This window comes from Aotus nancymaae, unplaced genomic scaffold, assembly GCF_030222135.1.
Source record: "Aotus nancymaae isolate 86718 unplaced genomic scaffold, 86718_ANA_hifiasm-v0.15.2.pri h1tg000010l, whole genome shotgun sequence".
NCBI classification, from domain to species: Eukaryota; Metazoa; Chordata; class Mammalia; order Primates; family Aotidae; genus Aotus; species Aotus nancymaae.
Window position 1 is genome coordinate 32964428 of NW_026988421.1, and position 19853 is coordinate 32984280.

Sequence of the window (19853 nt, forward strand, 5' to 3'; positions counted from 1 at the left end):
GCCGAATGACCTTGGGTGGTGACCATGTCACTCCGAGCCCCAGGTTCCCATCTGTGGGATGGTGCTATAGAGAGCACTACCTCAGGGGATTGCACGGTAAGGAATGGGAATGGGCTGGGCGGAGCAGGGCAGGCAGGACTTGCCATTTTCTTCTACTTTCTTTTTTTTCTTTCTTTTTTTGAGACGGAGTTTCGCTCGTTACCCAGGCTGGAGTGCAATGGCACGATCTCGGCTCACCGCAACCTCCGCCTCCTGGGTTCAGGCAATTCTCCTACCTCAGCCTCCTGAGTAGCTGGGACTACAGGCATGTGCCACCATGTCCAGCTAATTTTTTGTATTTTTAGTAGAGACGGGGTTTCACCATGTTGACCAGGATGGTCTCGATCTCTTGACCTCGTGATCCACCCGCCTTGGCCTCCCAAAGTGGTGGGATTACAGGCGTGAGCCACTGCGCCCGGCCCCATTTTCTTCTACCTTCATTTATTGTGCCAGGGACTCTGTTACATGTTGAGTGTCACAAATATCTTCTGGTCCCCAACCTCAAAACAGGGGAGACCCATGTATATAGAGAGATGGGGGTCACAGGAGCCACAACAGAGATAACTAATTCTGCCAAGGAGTCTTTGTCCAGAAGAGAACATGCAAAAAAACTTTTGAGGGAGCTGGGACTGCGGCTGGGCTGCCACGTGACTGCAGCCAGATGCCCTCACATCTGCAAGGCTGACAACGACTTTTGCACCCATTATCTAGTCCAACCGCAGAATAACTCCGGGAGCTACAAAGGCATTTTAGCAGTTTACAGCTGGGTAAACTGAAGCAGGTGAGGTCTGACTTAAGGTTACAAGCCAGCAAGGAGCTTCCTGCCTGTCTCCTGATTCCAGATCAGTCCCGCCTGTTCCTCTCCCATAATAAAGTGACCCACTGAGTACCAGACTATCCCTGGACAGCTTAACAGAGCCTGTGTACCCTCCCTTGTTTTCTGGCTAAAGAGAATAGGGCCACTCACATCTCCCCAACTCCCACGGAGGACAGCCCCACTTACCTCGGAAGGGGAGGGTGCTCAGTTTGTGCAGATTCTCCTCCAGTTTCCCATAGTCCACCTCTGCAGTAGCAGTGAAGGGGGTGGTCACAGGGGGGTAGATGCCCGCAATGTCCACCTTCTTCCCCTCCCCCGAGGCCCAGCCCCTCACATTCCTGGACAAGCCCCTGCTCAGCCCCTGCCTCACAGAGGACCAGACTTGGGGACCCAGCATCTCTGCAGTAGGCCTGAGGCACAGTTGGTGTGTGTCCCAGAGTGAGACTTAGTTTGGACTCTTTCTAACCCCCTATTAATGATCAATGTGTCTAGTTAAAAATTTGCGGCCTCCCTGACATGTGGCCACTGGGGCAGGCCTGAGCTGAGTGTCCCTAGGGTCAGGGGCAAGGCCCATAAGCCCCAGGGGACCCTCTTCCTTCTGGGTAGCAGCTGGAGAAATGCCAAAAACCAGTGCCCCTCTGGCCAGATGTAGGACTGGTTTCTGGGACCCGAATACTAAAGGGTATCTCCAGTGGGATCTGGGCCCTCCTCCCACCATTCCCAACCCCAAAGCCAGAAGCACAGCCAGGTTTCCACGGGCAGTTCTGAGGCTGGTGGAGCTGATTGGCTGAGCAGGCCCTGCCCTGTGGGAGGCATGGCAAGGCTGGGTAAGAAGCTCCCTGTGACAGGCTGTCCCTCCCCTGCCCCAGTCCCCTGCCAGGCTCCTTCTGCCAAGATAGCCACGTAACAAGCCTGTGCTAGCCACACACAGCCCCACAGGACAGCGGTCACCAGGAAGGGGGCCCAGGATGAGTCTATCACCAAGTCAATCCATGCAGGGTCCAAGCCTGGCCCCAGAGACATGGGACGGGGCAGGAAAAATTGAGTGACAGGGAAGAAATGAAAAAAGAGACTGCGGCAGGGAAGCTGCAGGGCTGGCTTCGAGGCCCAACTGGCTCCCAGTTTCCCTCCTCCCCAAGCCCACATGTGGCCCAGTCTTCCTTCCTTCCTGAAGATTTCAGACACAAATGGAAATGAACATCACAATTAGCAAAAACAGCCTTTTTATTGTGGTAGTTTGTGGGTGCTCCTGGATCACACAGAGGAAAGGCTGGGCCCTCAGTGAGCTCTGGGAGCCATTCTTAGGATCCTCTGGCTGCTTACAGGGAGGGGCCAGGTAGCTGGCTGGGCTGGGGCAGGCGTTCACTGGGCTGGCACGGGCTGGGGGGTCTCCTGCCCACTCTCATCAGGCCCCTCCAGTCCATTATGCTCAGCCCCTGGCTCAGGATGCTCCAGGGCGTGCCGGGTATCAGCCTGCCACAGCTGCACCAGGTCCGTGGGGGTCTTTCCTGCCTGCGGGGGCCAAGAGAAAATCTATTCACTGTCCCGAAGGCTTTCCCAGGAGGTACCCTCATTTACACCACCAGTGCTTCTCAAATGGGGGCAACTGGCAACGTGTGAAGACACTTTTGGTTGTCACCCTGGGGGATGGGTACTACTGGCATCTAGTGGGCAGAGGCCAAGCATGCTGCTTAAACATCCTACAATGCATAGAACAGTCTCCTACAAAAAGAATCACCCAGCCTGCAATGTCAATAATGCTGGGGTTGAAAAGCCCTCATTTCTACCTTCTCCATATCTTCCTGCTTTTCTCATTATCCCCTTAGCCTTTCTTGAGCCTGAGGGACTCTCCCATGCCCTCCTTTTGTGAATGCTCTGGGCCCCAAAGAAGAACTGGGACAAAGTATCCCCTAGTCCAAGGTGTTCCCTGGGCACCTTCCCCTTCCAAGGACTTCCTGCCTAGATCCTAAGAAAACTCAAAAGGCCACCAGGAGCTGATATGGTGTGCTAGGAATTGTCATGCCAGCCAAGTGCTCAGACCCTTCCAGCTTTTCATGATTCTGGCCTCCTTGGGCCTGCACGTGAGCACCCCCTCTTTGGGAAGTCCTCTTGGGGTCTTTGGAAAGTCTTTGGGAAGGCCTCTCGCTGCCCCTCCTGCTGTCTCTCTGCACTTGCACTCTGGACATAGAGACACACGTAGAGTGGGGCGGGCAGTTGGAGTGGCGCTCTGGACGAGGACAACTTTATGTACTGTGGTACTGGCCAGAGCCAATGATACCTGACCCTAGGTGGGGGGGTCCCCCAGGGGCCTGGACAGCCCCTCCACTATGTGAGTGCTCACACCCATGACTGACTCGGGGAGGGAATGAACTTACCAGGTTCTTGGTCATCATGTCAGCCCCATGCAGGAGCAGCAGTTTGATGATTTTGTAGCGGTTGAGCCTCACAGCATCATGCAGGGCAGTGTCTCCTTCCTAGAGTCAGTGTGGCACTCAGTATGGCCCTTGTGGGCAGTGGGAGGGGGCAGGGTGATGGGAGGTGGTCTAGAGACCCTGCTCAGGAGCCAAGTCCTGAAGGCCCCAGGAGGAAGGACACCACCTGCAGGAGCCTGCAGGCTGCCCGCATGCCCACGGCGGGGTGAGCAGCAGGCAGGCTGGCACTCACTCTGTCTCTGGCATTGATGTCCAGGCCCAGGGATAGAAAATGCTCCACAATCTCCACGCGCCCTGTCCGGACTGCCACATGCAGGGGGGTGCTCAGCAGCTGGGTGGGAGGAATCAGGAACTGCTGGTTGACAGGGCTTGAACTGTGGTACCCCTGGGGAGGCGGGGCTGTCCTAACTCCAGCTTAATCCCTCTTCCAAGTCCTAGTGCCAAGGCCTGAGCCCTGGAGGGGCAGAGAATGGTATAGTTTCCTACCATCCCATCCAATGGCCTAACTCTAAAGCCTTAAATGCCACTTCCTCCAGGAAGCCTTCTATGATTCTCCTCTCACTCAGCTGCTCACTTGTCTACGCTTCTTTTAATAATCATAATAGATGTTATTTATTGAGAGATGACTATGGGATGGACCTGGCAAAAGCTTACAAGGCATTTACCGTGCTGGGCACGGTGGCTCACACCTGTAATCCTAGCACTTTGGGAGACCGAGGTGGGCAGATCACAAGGTCAGGAATTCAAGACCAGCCTGACCAACATGGTGAAACCCCATCTCTTCTAAAAATACAAAAATTAGCTGGGCATGGTGGCACATGCCTGTAATCCCAGCTACTCAGGAGGCTGAGGCAGGAGAATCACTTGAACCCGGGAGGCAGAGGTTGCAGTGAGCCAAGATCACACCACTGCACTCCAGCCTGGGCAACCGAGCAAGACTCTATCTCAGAAAACAAACAAACCAAAAACAAGACATTTGCCTTATGTTGAATAAATAAATTATTTACGTATGTTTTCTCACCTAATCTACATAAGAACTCTGCAAGACATTTTACAGATGAGGAACAAAAGCTAGAGGCTGTCACTTGTTCAAGGTTGTACATGAAAGAATGAGTGAGTAGAAGGATGGTGCATGAATAAATAAATGAATAAGTGGATGAATAAATGGAAAAATTGGTGGATGAATAGAGAGCTAGATGGAAGGATAATGACGGATAACATGAACAAATCTTGCATCTTTTGAGTGGTCCCGAAGCCCTCAAGACAGTGAGTCTCTTGTCCTCCCTTCCTGTCCGCTCTTTCTGCTCCCATCCCCAGATGGTGGTTCATCAAGGGCCTGTGTGGGTGGCAGGGACCTATCCCTGGGCTGGGAGGCCCAGTAGGACACTGTCTTAGCTTCCCTGTTCTGCAGCCAGAAACCAGACTAGCTCGCTACCTTCCTGCCCCCCGGGCTTTCCTTCCCTCGGACCCCTGCCTTCCTCCCAACAGCCACCCCAATATCTGTTGCTTCTGAGCATTGTTGCCTCACCTTATCCCTCATATTGGTATCTGCTCCTCGGCTTTGCAGAAGTTTCACCACCTCTAAGTGACCGCCACGGCAGGCCCAATGCATAGCTGTGCAGTCCAGCTAGAAGGAAATGATGGGATCTAACTACAGAGCTGCAGAGAAGAAAGTATCCGGGGGAATGGACCCCAGCCAGGAGGACAGAGGGATATCTAGGGGAAAGGTACAGGGAGGAGGCCAGGGCCTGGGCAACGGACCAAGTGGAACAGAAAAACACTCAGGGCCCATCCGATCCAAGCCAGACTCACAGAGGATACTTAGGGAGGAGAAGGGGCTTCCTCGAGGTCACACAAGCCACTGAAGTGGAATCCAGCCCCTCAGCAACCTGTTTGTGTTTCAGGTTGGCACAGGGGGCAGGGAGAGGGTGTCTGTCAGTGCTGGACCCACCTCCTGTCTCCCGCTGAATACCTGCCCTCTCACTCACCCGATCCTGGAAGTCCACAGTGGCCCCACTATCCAGAAGCTTCTCCAGGATTTCCACATGGCCTTCCAGGGAGGCTCGGTGCAGTGCTGTCCGATGGAACTGTCCCCAGAGAGGCTGTCAGGGCCTGGCCTCTGTCTCCAGGCCTGAGCCCATCTCCCACCCAAGCTGAAGCCCAAGCCTTCCTCCCAGCTTGATTCTCTCCCCTGTGCTTGGCTCCCATATTTTCTTTCTTTCTTTTTTTTATTTTATTTTATTTTGCAATTGAGTCTCACTGTCACCCAGGCTGGAGTGTAGTGGTGCAATCTCGGCTCACTGCAACCTCCGACTCCCTGGTTCAAGCGATTCTCCTGCCTGAGTCACCTGAGTAACTGGGATTACAGGCATGCGCCACCACACCCAGCTAATTTTGTGTATTTTTTTTTTTAGTAGAGATGGCATTTCACCATGTTGGCCAGGATGGTCTTGATCTCATGACTTTGTGATCCACCGGCCTTGGCCTCCCAAAGTGCTGGGATTATAGGTGTGAGCCACCATGCCCAGCCACCCATGTTTTCTGTGTTCTTCCAGTTCCCTTATGCTTTGTCCAGACTAGCCTGGGAGCCCTCTGTCCTGGGGATCCCAACCTTCTCATTGCCCCCCAAGCACATCAAGCCACAGCTCTACACAGGCGGTTCCCTCTGCAGGCATGCCTGTTTTGCACTCACTTCTTGGGAGTGCTTGATAAAATCTGCTACTCCTTCAAGATGCAGCTCAAATGTCATCATTTCCTTGAAACCTCTAGACCAGGGCTGCCCCAGGGCCCAGATGACTCTTGACTGTGAGAGTGTGTTCAAGGGCAGGTGAAGTCTTGCTAGACACCCCGAGTGCCTAGCACAGGGCCAGAATGAGCAGGTGACACTGATCACTGATTCAAAGAAAGAATAAACTTTTTCCCTTCTCCTTTCTGCCTTGGACTTTGGAAAACTCAGGCCACAATATCTTTCCATATTCTAATGATCCGGTTACAGGACACAGTGAGTATCTTTCTGTATTCTAATGATCCAGTTACATGTCAGTCTCCCCAAGGAACCAACCCTGGTCTGTTTCTTTTTTTTGTATTCTGGCACCTAGTGCGGTGCTCAGAAGTAGAAGGTTCTTGGACAGACTGAGAGGATTAAGACTTTGGAGTCTAAAGAGAAGAACGGACATGTGGTCAAAGTCTACAATAATGCAGACCAAAGGTGGGAAACCACTAATGGGCTAAATCCCAGGATATGAGAGCAAGAAAGCACCCCAGGAAGTGTGAAACAGGCAGTTTCAGGGAAAACAAAAAGAAGCATGATGGGTGATGGAAAATTTTGAAAATATGGCTGCAAGGGGCCTGGCGCAGTGGCTCACACCTGTAATCCCAGCACTTTGGGAGGCTGAGACAGGGAGATCACCTGAGGTCAGGAGTTCAAGACTGGCTAACATGGTGAAACCCAGTCTCTACTAAAAATGGAAAAATTAGCCAGGCGTGGTGGTGGGCGCCTGTAATCCCAGCTACCTGGGAGGCTCAGGCAGAAGAATCACTGAACCTAGGAGGCAGAGGTTGCAGTAAGCCAAGATTGTGCCACTGCACTCCAGCCTGGGTGACAGAATGAGACTCCATCTCAAAAAAGAAAAGAGAAAATATGGCTGCACAACATTGTGAATGTAATTAATGCCACTGAATTGTTCATTTCATGTTATATTTTACCTTGATAAAAAAATAAAAATAGGCCAGGTGTGGTGGCTCAAGGCTGAAATCCTAGCACTTTGGGAGGCTAAGGTGGGAGGATTGATTGAGCCCAGGAGGCAAAGGTTGCAGTGAACCAAGATTGTGCTGTTGCATTCCAGCCTGGGCGACAGAGTGAGACTCTGTCTCAAAAAAAAATCAGCACTATACCATGAGAAACAAAAATATATCTTAGCATGTGCTTGATAGTTTCTTCATTTATTCAGTGAATACTCACTGAGGTGCTAATATTCCTTTTACCAAATATATACATATATATACATAAATATATATTATATATATAATATATATATACACATATATATACATAAATATATATTATATATATAATATATATATACACATAAATATATATTATATATATTATATATATACACATATATATAATATATATAATATATATATAATATATATATACATATACACACACACACACACACACACACACACACACACAGAGAGAGAGAGAGAGAGAGAGAAAGAGAGTCTCTCTCACTGTTGCCTAGGCTGGTCTTGAACTCCTAGGCTCAAATGATCCTCCCACCTTGACCTCCTAAAGTGCTGGGAATACAGATGTGAGCCACGCACAGTGCCCAGCCTAATATTCCATCTGATCACCATAACATGTTGGGAGGGAAGTAGGCCATTTTACAGAGAAAGAAACTGAGGCATGGAGAGGGCACCAACCCAGCCACAGATCCCACGCTTGTGAGTGGCAAAGATGGGATCTGAGCCCACAACTTCTGGCCTTGGTCTCTTTTTATTTGATTCCATTTTTCTTTCTTTCCTAAACAAACGTGACATTTGTTACTCTCTGCAGGTGATTCGAGTTGGAAAAGGGTCTAAGGATTTAGGTCAATTCCTGTGCTGGGAAGGGACACCCTATTCTGACCCCCCCAGGCCACCCATCCTCCAAAGAACACCTGTGCCTCCTCTCAGGCGCACAGCGTGCTGACCCAGAGTGGGCTGACCCAGGAGCTGAGCAGAGTGGGGTGGCAGCTGACAAGGAGGCTGGTCGGGGGAGGCTGGGAGCATCACCTGGTCGCACGTGTCAGCGGACCCCCCGTCAGCCAGGAACTTCTCAATGACCTTCATTTTCCCCTCCACCGCGGCTTTCAGGAAGGTCTCGTCATCCACAGGGCCGGTCTGCAGGTGTGGATGCAGCAGTCACGGGCGCCCCCACGACCCAAGGCCTCCCGGGCTCCCCCCGCCCCCACGCAGTGTCCTCCCCAGGACCCTTACGATCTCCTCGGGCTCCGGGGGCGGCTCATGCGAGGCGGCCAGGGCGTCCCGCTTCTTCTGCTTGCGTTTCTTCCGCAGCTCGATGAGGTTCTGGATCCCGCCCACGTCGATGATCTCTCGCCGTAGGTCCAGGGATGTCTTGCGCACGCGCTCTTGGCCCTGAGCGGGGATGGCCTATCAACCCCCAGGATGGGCAGGGAGGTTGCGGGGCTTGGGAGACCTCTGAGCTGAGCTGGTGGGGAGGATGGGGTGGGCAGGGAGACCCTCTCAAGAAAGAAGGAACCAAGGTCTAACCCTCCTTCCAGGCCTAGATGGTTCTCAGATTGGGGGAATTCTGACTCAGCAGCTCTGGGGCGGGGTGGAGATTCTGCCAGGCTAGCAAGCTCTCCCCGGGGTGCTGAACTGCCGGTCCATGGGCCACGTGAGGAGAGGTGCAGACATTGGGTCCTCCCTGGCTTACCTTCACCTTCTCTAGCACTGCAGTCTGAGCTCCGTGGTGCTTCTCATCCTCCAGCACCAGCAAGTCCATGGGCAGCTTCTGGTGTTCGGCTCCCCGGAGTTTCTGCGATCCAAGGAGAGCACCTTCTCCAGGACCCGAGGAGACAGGTAGCCTCTCCCCTAACCACGCCAAGGACACTCCACAGGGACCTCCTTCTGGGTGGTCTCAGAGCCCTTCTGGCTGATCCTGGAGAGCCCTCAGCAAGGGCAATGTCCCTGGAGAGGCCCCCAAAAGGGGCGAGTTCCCCATCTCAGCCTCAGCCCCAGTCCCAACCCTGAGCTCAACTGCCTGCTGACTGGCCTGGATCTCTGCAAAACATTAACAGCCACCAGAGTGAGGTTTTCATGAGATTAAATATAGTCACTCTTTCAAGCATCAAGATTTCTTTTTCTTTACTTTTTTGGCATTAAAAATTAACTTTGGCTGGGTGTGGTGGTGCCAGCCTTTAGTCCCAGCTGCTGGGGAGGCTGAGGCAGAAGCACTGCTCAATCCCAGGGGTTCGAGACCAGCTTCAGAGACACAGCAAGATCCTGTCTCTAAAAATTAATAGGCCAGCCACAGTGGCTCACGTCTGTAATCCCAACACTTTGGGAGGCTGAGGTAGGAGGATCGCTTGAGCCCAGAAGTTTGAGATCAGCCTGGGCAATATGGTGAGACCTCGTCTTTCCAAAAAATCTGAATAATGAGCCAAGCATGGTGACTTTTGCTGTAGTCCCAGCTACTCGGGAGACTGAGGTGGGAGGACTGCTTGAGCCCAGGAAGGGGAGGTTGCAGTGAGCCAAGATCGTGCTACTGCACTCCAGCCTGAGTGATGAGAGAGAGGGAGAGAGGGAGAGAGGGAGGGGTGTGTGTGTGTGTGTGTGTGTGTGTGTGTGTGTGTGTGTGTGGAGAGAGAGAGAGAGAGAGAGAGAGAGAATGATCCTGCCTCAAAAAATGAATAGGCCAGGCACAATGGCTCACACCAATGATCCCAGCACTTTGGGAGGCTGAGGCAGGTGGATTGCTTGAGCCCAGGGGTTCGACACCAGCCATGGGCAACATGGTGAAATTCCATCTCTACTAAGGCACGCACTGTAGTCCCAGCTACTCAGGAGGCTGAGGCACAAGAATCTCTTGAACCCAGGAGGTATATGTTGCAATGAGCCAAGATTGCACCACTGCACTGCAGCTTGGGCGACAGAGTAAGACTTGGTCTCAAATAATAATAATAATAATTGTTTTTAATAAACAAATAATTCACTTTGATGAAATAATTGTGATGAGAGAGAATTGTTTCTTAAATGGCCGTACTCGGCAATATACAATCTGGGAACTCTTTGTTAGATATCTTTTTTTTTTTCTCAGCTGTCACTGACCTGTGAAGTCTAGAGCTTGGAAACTATTGCTTTCAGGGGAACAGGGCAATGGGAGCAGCAGCTCCTCAGCCTTCAGCCTGAAATGAGCTCTAAATCTGAACCTTCTTCTCACTGTAACCCAGGTTCAATGCCTGCCAGGTCTCCTCTGTGTTTGCCCTCTGATTTTCCTGGACTGCTTCTTCTCTCTGCGATGTGCTGGCACCCCCATCCCTGCAGTCCCCACCACGCAGCTTGTGTGGCTGTGTCCGGGAGCAGTTGCCCAGGCCGGAGGGTCCAGGGTCGATGTGGCAGCTGGGAAGGAGGCCACCCTTACAGAGCACTTGGGTGCCTTTCACATTCTCCCTGAGCTCTCTCACTAGCTCCTTCAAGATGGTGTTGAGAGTGGATTTGCCAAGTCTTCATTCTGAAGGCCCTATTTGCCACTGCTTTCTCCCTTTCATGTTGAGCTTCGTGGTTGGAGGTCTCCTCAGTGCTGGCCTAACCTGAAACACTGCATCTTCTTCAAAGGACGAGAGAGAACCTGGGACTGCAGCTGCTGCTGCATGTGGGACTCCGGCTGGGCTCCTCAGGGAGCATCCAGAGGGCCAGCTTGTGTCTTAATCATCTTGGTGTCCCCAGCATCTGTGATAGGCCCTAGCACATAGTAGGTGCTTCGGCATCTCTGCTAACCCTTAAGTTCTCAGTGATGACCTAACCCAGTAAGCTCCCCACAGTGGAACTCCAGCCCCTGCGCTGGCCTCTGGGGCCCTCCTTCCCCTCCCACCCTGGGGATGGGGAAGGCTAGACAGAGGCTCTCCTCCAAGAACCCTGCCAGGCTGGGGCCTGGTAGAGACAACTGATGACTCTAATGCTCACTCACATCTTCCCCAGATTCTATAGCCCTTCATTTCAGGTTTGTCTTTATGGGCTGACGCACAGTAGGTGTTCAATAACTGTTTGCTGCATTAAATGTGAGTTCAATAAACACACAAAGCTCCCACCAGTAATTACTTCATAGACTGTCGTGCAGATTAAATGACAGAATGCCTGTAAAATGCTTAGCACGGGGCCTGGCACTGGTGTCCTGCCAGCTCTGTAGCTATATTTATTGGATGAATGAACGGAAGAGCACTGCTCTGCGTCCCCTTGCTGAAGGTCCCTGTGTCTAGTGGCAGCACTCCAGAACTGGCACAGCAGCATGACTCACCTGCCTGGAGCCAGCCAACCATAGGCACATGCCCTTGGGGTAGCGAGAAGTGGGATTCCTAGAGATCCAGGGATGCTTGCCCCAGCCAGCACTCAGTCCAGGCTCTTTCGTGACCTCATCTCTTCTTTCCTTGGGGTTCTGACCCTTCCCTCCTCCTCACCCCTCATTCAGTCACACTCCTTTTTTTGAATGGCATCTACCTCCAAACTGATGTATCTCCTCCCCTCAATTCCTGTTAGGGCCAGCCTTTTCCAACAAGTTCTCAGGGCCATCAGAGCTGCCTTCCTAAAATAGGTCAGATGGCACCACTCTCCCTCACAGAATAAATATATATTTTTTTCTTTTTTTTTTTTTTTTTTTTTTCTTTTTTTGAGACGGAGTTTCGCTCTCGTTACCCAGGCTGGAGTGCAATGGCGCGATCTCGGCTCACCGCAACCTCCGCCTCCTGGGTTCAGGCAATTCTCCTGCCTCAACTTCCTGAGTAGCTGGGATTACAGGCACGCGCCACCATGCCCAGCTAATTTTTTTTTTTTTTGTATTAGTAGAGACGGGGTTTCACAATGTTGACCAGGATGGTCTCGATCTCTTGACCTTGTGATCCACCCGCCTCGGCCTCCCAAAGTGCTGGGATTACAGGCTTGAGCCACCGCGCCCGGCCCTATTTTTCTTTTTTTTAAGACAGAGTCTCACTCTGTTGCCCAGGCTGGAGTACAGTGGTGCAATCTCACTGCAACCTCAGCCTCCCGGGTTCAAGTGAGTCTACCGCCTCAGCCTCTCAAGTAGCTGGGACTACAGGTGCATGACACTACACCGAGCTAATTTTTGTATTTTTAGTAGAGATGTGGTTTCACCATATTGACCAGGCTGGTCTAAAACTCCTGACCTCGTGATCTGCCTGCCTTGGCCTCACAAAGTGCTAGGATTACAGGCGTGAGCCACCACATCCAGCCCAGAATAAATATCTTTTACATGGCCCTCTCTGGCTGGTGTCTTTCTAGCCTTAGTCCTACTACCAGACTTTCTCAAAACAGCCATGCTTTCACTCACGGAAACTCTAGCTCCTGCATTTCCTTAGGCTGGAATACTCTCTGCCATCCTGGACTCCACTGAGTCTTCCTGAAGGCCCAGCTCAGGTATCCTCCTGTCCACAGAGGAGTCCTCTTTTTTTTGGACATAGTCTCACTCTGTCTCCCAGGCTGAAGTGCAGTGGCACAATCTTGGCTTACTGCAACCTCCACCTCCCAGGTGCAAGCAATTCTTCTGCCTCAGCCTCCAGAGTAGCTGGGATTACAGGTGCCCACCACCATTCCCAGCTAATTTTTGTATTTTTAGTAAAGACAGTGTTTCACCATGTTGGCCAGGCTGATCTCGAATTCCTGACCTCAGGTGATGCACCCACCTCGGATCTCGGATCTCAAAATGCTGGGATTACAGGCTTGAGCCACTGCACCTGGCCCTCAATTCCTGTTAGGAATTGAGGACTCCACAGTGGAGTCCTTGAGGGCACTCAGAACAATTCATGAGCTCCTTGTGTTCCTCCCCTTCTGATTCACACCTCTATTTAGCCATTTCTTCCCTCTGCCTTGTTTCTTAGTTGACCATGAAACCGACAAGTGGGCTAAAATGAATGCTGGGTTGGTAAAAAGAAGGCAGGGTCTGGGCCTTATTGGTCCACCCATTTCTATGGCTCTGGACTCCTGGCAGAGCTGACACTAGATGAAGTATTAATTTAAATAAAATGAAGAGTAGTGGCTGGGTGCAGTGGCTTACACCTGTAATTTCAGTATTTTGGGAGGCTGAGGTGGGTGGATCACACCTGTAATTTCAGTATTTTGGGAGGCTGAGGCAGGTGGATCACACCTATAATTTCAGTATTTTGGGAGGCTGAGGCGGGTCAATCACCTAAGGCCAGGAGTTCGAGACCAACCTGAACAACATGGTGAAACCCCCGTCTCTACTAAAAGCACAAAATTTAGCCAGGTGTGGTGGCGCATGCCTGTAATTCCAGCTACTCGGAAGGCTGAGGCAAGAAAATCACTTCAACCCAGGAGACGGAGGTTGCAGTGAGCTGAGATTGTGCCACTGCACTCCAACCTGGGCGACAGGGAGACTCCATCTCAAAAAAAAAAAAAGAGTAGGACAAGTAGCACCCCTGCCCCACTCCACTTCATTATCCCAGAGAAAATGGAATTGCCCAGAACACCACACTCCAAAGGCCTCCCCAAGGGTGGCCAGCAGGCTGGCAAAAATCCATGCTTCCTTTTCCAGAATTCCTTTCTCACTCTGTTCCTCACTCTCCTCTTCACTGGCCAAACACTGATGTTACCCTGCTCCAGCCTCCCACTCAGTCGCAGGGGGATCGCAGGGCCACACATTCCAGACAGTCCCAGGCAGCACCCAGCTGTCTGCCTCGTACAGCCCACTGTCTCTCAAGGCCCAGGAAAGTGGGCAGTCTCAGGAGGCTCAGCTCAGCTCCCCACCCCACTGACTCAATTTTGGAGGCTGAAGTCTCAGTCTTCCGCTGCCAGCAATACCCACTGCCAGTAATGCCCTGGGACAGGAATGAGACCCAGCCGGGCTCTTGGCAACATCCACCCCTCCCCACCACAGGTGTAGCAGCCAGGCTCTCCCTCCCCTTGACAGCAGAGCTGGATCTCCTCAAACCCCCTTGGGCCCCTCCACCCCTGCCCGCACCTCATTCTCCTCCTCCTGTGCCAGTCGCTGCTCGATGAGCGCCGTGGCCCTCTGCACCGCCTCGGAGTCCTCCATGGTGCTGTCCATAACCGCCTCTGCAGGCCACAGGGGCTCGGGGGCTTTATAGGCCAGAGCACCCACCCCGCCCAGCTGGGCGCCTTTGCTATGAGCTCACCGGCCTAATTCTCCACCTGCTTCCCCAACCTGTCACCTTCACCTCGGGCAGCCCCAGGGAGCAGGGGGAGCCAGGGCCAGGGAGCAGGGCCAGTTGCCCTGTCAACTCCTGGCCTATTAGAGCAGGAGGGCACCGTGTCCCAAGAGCAGGGTGCAGGAAGAAGCGTGTCCAGCCTCTGTCCTGAGCGCTTGGGCCTGGCTGGGCCTTAGCCAAGGCAGCTGGGCTACACAAGGCACCTGCCAGCTGCATGCTCTAGCCCAGATGACAGTGCCACCTGCTGGATGCCTGGAAACCCTGCTCAGCCAGCTCCAGGAAAGGGGCCTGAAAACCACACGTGGGGACCAGGACAGTTCTGTACTCCCAGGCTGTCCTGTAGACATGCCCTGCTGGCTGTGAGGAGGGTCACACTCTACTTGTCCAGGCCAGGGCAGTAGTAGCAGTTAGGACAGCCATCTCCCTCTTTGATTGCAGCTCACTCTGGCCTTCGGCTCTCTGGGGTCCCACACACTCCTCCCTGCTCCCCGGTTAAGCATCACTGCATTTGAATGGGTGACCTTTAGTCACCAACAAACCTTATCCAATCTGTCTCCTCCCTCAGTGCCTCAGGGTAAGCGCTCAGGGAGCCTCTGCAGCGCTTACAGGGTCTTGCTTCAAGAGAGGGGTCTCCGGAAAGCGCTAAGCCCAGCTGAGGAGGAACAGCAGCTACTCCGATCCTCCTACCCTCCAGGGGTTTCCCTCTCAGGCCCAGACAGTGCCAGGCTTTCCTGGTCAGGAGGCTGGCCATGTTCACTGAGAGGGAAAAATACTCCCTACTGGAGCAAAAGCAGATCTGTACTTGCTCAGTTCCACACCCGGAACTTGCAGACTGGAGATCTGAGTCACTGTGACCCAGGTTAACCTGCTAGGGACCTGCAGACACCCGGCCCTGTGCTTCTGTAAGGCTCACCTGGCTGGTGGCTGCCCTTAGCTAAATAGCCTCATATAAGATACCCCTCTCTTCAGATATGCATGCATTCCCCTAGGAAGCAGGAGGAACTGGTTCCTTTTCCTCCCTGGCTTGCTTGCTGGGAAGCTGACACAAACCTCTGACATACGCTCATCATCTAAATCTGCCAGAGACTTTGCTTTAACATCACGATGGGCACAGCGTCTCCAGGAGCTGGAAGCCAGCCCCTCCTGCCGCAGGAGCAGACCACCTGCCTGAGTTGCTGCCTTCGCCTTCCAACCGCTTTCACATCTGTCTTCCTGCTTAATCCTCCCAGCAACTGATGGAGGAGGCAGGGCAGGCAGCATGGCTCTGCTTTAAAGAAAAGCAAAGAGGGTTCAGAGGTTAAGTGGCTTTTCCTGAGGACACCAGGGGGGCCGGGATCAGGGCCCAGAAGACTGGCAGTTCCAGGCTCACTCTGCTGGAGATTTTGTGCCCAGAGTAGCTGGGAGACCAGGCACACCTGCTCTCATACCAGAACAGCTCCAGGGGTCCCACAGAGCTGCGGGAGAACTCAGTCAAATGCCAGGCAAGCGAGAAGGAGCAAAAGGCTTTATTGATAAATATGCAGATATGTCTGTCCACAGGGACCTGCTGTGGGGGCCGTGACCAGGCTGCAGATCTCCCACTGCCTGGGTTACAGCTAGGACATGGCCCTGTGCAGACCCCTGCCATGACAGTCCAGCCGTCCACCACCTGCCTCATCTCTGCCAATTGTGCTGGGGGCAGGGAGAGGCAGAGGCCCGCCTCAGGCTTCCTGAGCCCTGGGGCTCACAGGTGGTTCCCTCCCTTCCCAGGGAGTGGCACTGTGCCCAGGGGAGAGCCAGGGCATGGGGGCAGACGAGGGAGACAGCAGCTGCTTCAGACCCTGAGCAGAAAACCGGAGTGAGCACAGCCGGCAGCACCAGATAGATCTGGGCTCCAGGGGCCTCCAGGCTGGCCCTCGTGGCTTGAACCTGCTGCGGGAGAGAGGCAGGGCGAGGGCCCCGTTCACCTTTTCTCTGACAAGGTTGCAAGGCCCATGTGTGGCCGCCTGCTCCCTGGGTACCGGGCACTGGTGGCACACAGTGCCCTGAAAGGCAGGGTCCCTTCACGGCTCACCCACCGGCCACACCAAGGGGAGGGCCCCTGAAGAAAATGACAGCACTGGAAGGTAGCAGCAGGGTGGGTGCCGAGTGCTCCAGGCAGGGCCTCTTTCCAGGGGTCCATGGGCCCATCAGTCCTGGGGCGGCGGGGGCTGGTTGATGATGACCTGGATGACAAAATCTTTCTGGATCTTGGTCTCCTGGAGCCGTGTGCGGTCTGTGAGCAGCTTCCCGGAGAAGAACCACCGCTGCCACGACGGCTCGATGCCCTCCTGGGCATGCAGCTGCCTCTTGAGCTGCCCCACTGTGTCAGGCAGGCTGGCGCTGAGCCTCACGTCCTTGCCCGTGGACAGGCGCACCTTCAGCGGGAACTCGCGGCGCATGCTGGGCGGGGGCTCAGGGGGCTCCAGGGTCTCCTCCTCCGTGTGTTCCAGCAACAGGTTCACGGGCGGTGACAGGCAATAGATGGGCAGCTGGTAGCGATTGCCCAGCTCATCGTAGCATTCACAGAGGGTGCCTGTGGGAGAGGCAGGGCTGTAGAGTCAGCCTGGGGGTCCACTAGCATGGACTAAATGTTTAGGTCCCCCCAGATTCACATGGTGAAACTCTCGCTCCCAATGTGACTGTATTTGGACATGGGCCTAAAGAGAAATAATTAAAGTGAAATGAGGTCATGGGGCGGGGCCCTGACCCTCTGATTCCCTGATCTGAAAGAACGGTTCTTTGTTTTTTGTTTTTGTTTTTGTTTTTCTGACACGGAGTCTTGCTCTCTCACCCAGGCTGGAGTGCAATGGCGCCATCTTGGCCCACTGCAACCTCCACTCCTGGGTTCAAGCGATTCTCCTGCCTCAGCCTCCTGAGTAGCTGGGATTACAGGCGTGCACCACTACGCCTGAATAATTTTTGTATTTTTAGTAGAGATGGGGTTTCACCATGTTGGTCAGGCTGGTCTCGAACTCCTGACACTGTGATCCACCCCCCTCAGCCTCCCAAAGTGCTGGGATTACAGGAGTTGAGCCACTGTGCCTGGCCGGCCTTTTTTTTTTTTTTTTTTGAGACAAGATTTCTCTATGCTGCCTAGGCTAGTCTTGAACCCCTGGGCTCATGCGATCCTCCTGCCTCAGCCTCCTGAGCAGCTGAGACGACAGGTGTGCTCCACTGCCCTGGCTTACAGTTCTTGAAGAGACACAAGAGCACTGTGTTACGCTCCACTCGCTCCCCATGTGAGGACACAGCAAGAAGGCAGACACACCTGCAAGCCAGCAAGAGTCCTCACCAAAACCTGAACCGGCCGACACCATGATGTGGGATTTCCCAGCCTCCCCAACTGTGGGAAATAAATGTCTCTTGTTTAAGTCACTCAGCGTGTAGTATTTTGTTATAGTAGCCTGAGCAGACTAATACACTGCCGTGGCCTCCCCACAGTCAGATCTCCCTAGGACACCTGATGACCAGGTGTACAGGGCTGGAGTCAGGAAGACCTGAGCTGGCATCCTGGCTCTACCAGGTACTGGTTTGTTCATCCCTGGGACATCACTTTTCATTTGTTCACATGTGCCGGGTGCTGGGGTTACAGGGATGAATGAAATAGCACAGCTCTGCTCTCCATGGGCCTCAGTGTCCTTACTGGTACAATGTAATGCATGGAAAAATAAGTTTATTGTCTCTTGAGCACCTACTAAGTGCAGGGACTGGACTAAAAGATGTTATGTGTGTCTTGCCAAATCCTAATCATCATCTCCCCTCTACAGTTGTAAGGCACTCAGGCTCTAAATTCTAGAAGCTCCTTGCTAAAGGCAACACAGTTAGGAAAGGAAGACACTCAGGCTGAAACCCAGGTCTGGGACTCTAGAGCGCCACTGCTGTTACCCTCTGCTTTACACAGCCCCATAAGGCTGCTGTGAACTTACGTGAGCTAATGCAGTGGAAGTTTCTAGTTCAGTGCCCAGCACATAACCCAAGGTCAGTGCCTTTGGGAGGCCGAGGCGGGTAGATCACTTGAGCTCAGGAGTTCGAGACCAGCCTGGTTAACATTGTGAAATCCCATCTCCACTAAAAATACAAAAATTAGCTGGGTGTGGTGGCATGTGCCTGTAATCCCAGCTACTCAGGAGGCCGAGGCAGGAGAACTGCTTGGAGGCAGGAGAACTGCTTGTACTCAGGAGGCAGAGGTTGCAGTGAGCAGAGATCCCACCACTGCACTCCAGCCTGGGCAACAGAGTAAGACTCTGTTTCAAAAAAATATATATAAAATGAAAAGGTCAGTGTCTTGGATGTTCTGGGGTCCCAAAATGCATTTGTGACACTGTTTTGCAGGTTTGTTGATGTCTTTCTATCGTGTCATTAGGCAAGCACAGACTGTGTCTCATTTTCCTTATGTATCCACTTCTGGTCCATGCTCAGCAAGCGTGCTTGAATGAATGAATAAGTGAATAACCACCTGTTCCACCACTCCACACCCCTCAACACCGCCCCTCAACAGCTTGGATAGAACTTCCTGACACGTGGCTGGCCACCGGCTCTACTCTACCTGCAAACCATGCTGGTGACCCCCTAGCTCCAGCGGGGATAAAGCCCTGGCCCTGCCCACTTACCATGAGGCAGGGTGATGCTGGCTCCATCCAGGATGGCCTGGGCCAGCTCATGGTCATTGGCCTCGGCAGCGTAGGCGGCGGCCTTGAGGGCATCCCAGATCTCCTTGCGACCCTCGAAGGCAGGTGCTGTGTCCCAGAACTCATCCCGTTTGCTCCGCAGCTGCCCGTCGGTCATGGGGTAGTCGCTCTTCCACTTCAGCCGCTCTTTCTTCAGGGGCTCATTGCGTCCTGGGCAGGACAGGAGAGGCTCAGCATCTCTAAAGGCGCTTGAGCTGCAACCTGCCCTCCCACTTCCTCCCCTCCCCGGGCCAGACCCTGAAACACTGCTGCACTGGCTACCAAGTATTCAGGTCTCTGAAGCCCTTCCTAAACAGCAGGGAAGAGTCAGGAAAGTCCACATAACCAACCTAGGGACATCAAATAATTTTGTCAGCAAGGCATATGCTACTGTTTTTTGTTGTTGTTGCTGCCACGGCGCCCAACTAATAATTTTTAATCATGTGGGAAGGGTGCGGTGGCTCACACCTGTAACCCCAGCACTTTGGTAGGCAGTAGGATTGCTTGAGCCCCCGAGTTCTAGACCAGCCAAGGCAACATGGCAAAACCCTGTTTCTATAAAAATTTTTTAAAAATTAGCCAGGTGTGGTGGCATGCTCCTGTAGTTCCAGCTACGCGGGAGGCTGAGATGGGAGAGTTACTTGAGCCTGGAAGGTTGAGGCTACAGAGAGCCATGATCGCGCGCCACTGCACTCCATTCTGGGCAAAAGAGCAAAACCATGTCTCAAAAAAAAAAAATTAACAATTTTAACATCTTTTAAGAAATCATAACCAACAAACTCACCAAAAAACTCCTGCAGCATCTGACAAAGAAAACAATTCTGTCAAATGTCATTTTTCTTGTTGCCCAGTTCCAAGTGACCTCCAAGAATATTCCAAACCACAGTCAAGACTGAGGGTAGAGGTGTCTCTCAAAGGCTTTTGGAGGCTCAGTCATCTCAAAACTGAA

At 52.9% G+C, this 19853-nt stretch overlaps 3 protein-coding genes across 8 annotated transcripts in view; all 3 read right to left on the bottom strand.

Annotated features, from left to right (window-relative positions):
• The window catches only part of HOGA1 (4-hydroxy-2-oxoglutarate aldolase 1), a 45319-nt gene extending 43763 nt beyond the window's left edge, over window positions 1-1556 (bottom strand). For 3 of the 4 annotated variants that reach the window (XR_010341761.1, XR_010341762.1, XM_012439525.3), the window contains exon 1: window positions 1043-1302. Coding sequence is in view for 2 of the 4 variants with exons in the window: in XM_012439525.3 (XP_012294948.2) it covers window positions 1043-1253 (211 nt within the window). In the remaining 2 variants the exon portion in view is untranslated. Of the gene's footprint in view, window positions 1-1042 lie in introns of all 4 variants that reach the window. The other variant, XM_012439523.3, reaches the window with a different exon arrangement.
• A 506-nt stretch (window positions 1557-2062) lies between these two features.
• Window positions 2063-15635, bottom strand: ANKRD2 (ankyrin repeat domain 2). 2 transcript variants are annotated; one of them, XM_064374014.1, is made up of 10 exons: window positions 15267-15635; window positions 14009-14103; window positions 8735-8836; window positions 8275-8433; window positions 8071-8178; window positions 5277-5375; window positions 4817-4915; window positions 3521-3619; window positions 3232-3330; window positions 2071-2368 (listed from the first exon to the last, which is right to left on the bottom strand). In XM_064374014.1, exons 2-10 carry the CDS (start codon window positions 14093-14095, stop codon window positions 2219-2221), a joined length of 1002 nt encoding a protein of 333 aa, XP_064230084.1. In that variant the 5' UTR covers window positions 14096-14103; window positions 15267-15635; the 3' UTR covers window positions 2071-2218. The 2 variants fall into 2 exon arrangements, with proteins under 2 accessions (XP_064230083.1, XP_064230084.1); XM_064374013.1 differs by lacking the exon at window positions 15267-15635 and having other exon boundaries at window positions 2063-2368; window positions 14009-14379.
• A 70-nt stretch (window positions 15636-15705) lies between these two features.
• The window catches only part of UBTD1 (ubiquitin domain containing 1), a 62105-nt gene continuing 57957 nt past the window's right edge, over window positions 15706-19853 (bottom strand). For both annotated transcript variants that reach the window (XM_012439313.2, XM_012439314.3), the window contains exons 2-3: window positions 18848-19075; window positions 15706-16770 (exon numbers count right to left, since the gene is read on the bottom strand). In XM_012439313.2, the coding sequence (XP_012294736.1) occupies window positions 16385-16770; window positions 18848-19075 (614 nt within the window). In that variant the 3' untranslated portion in view covers window positions 15706-16384. The remainder of the gene's footprint in view (window positions 16771-18847; window positions 19076-19853) is intronic.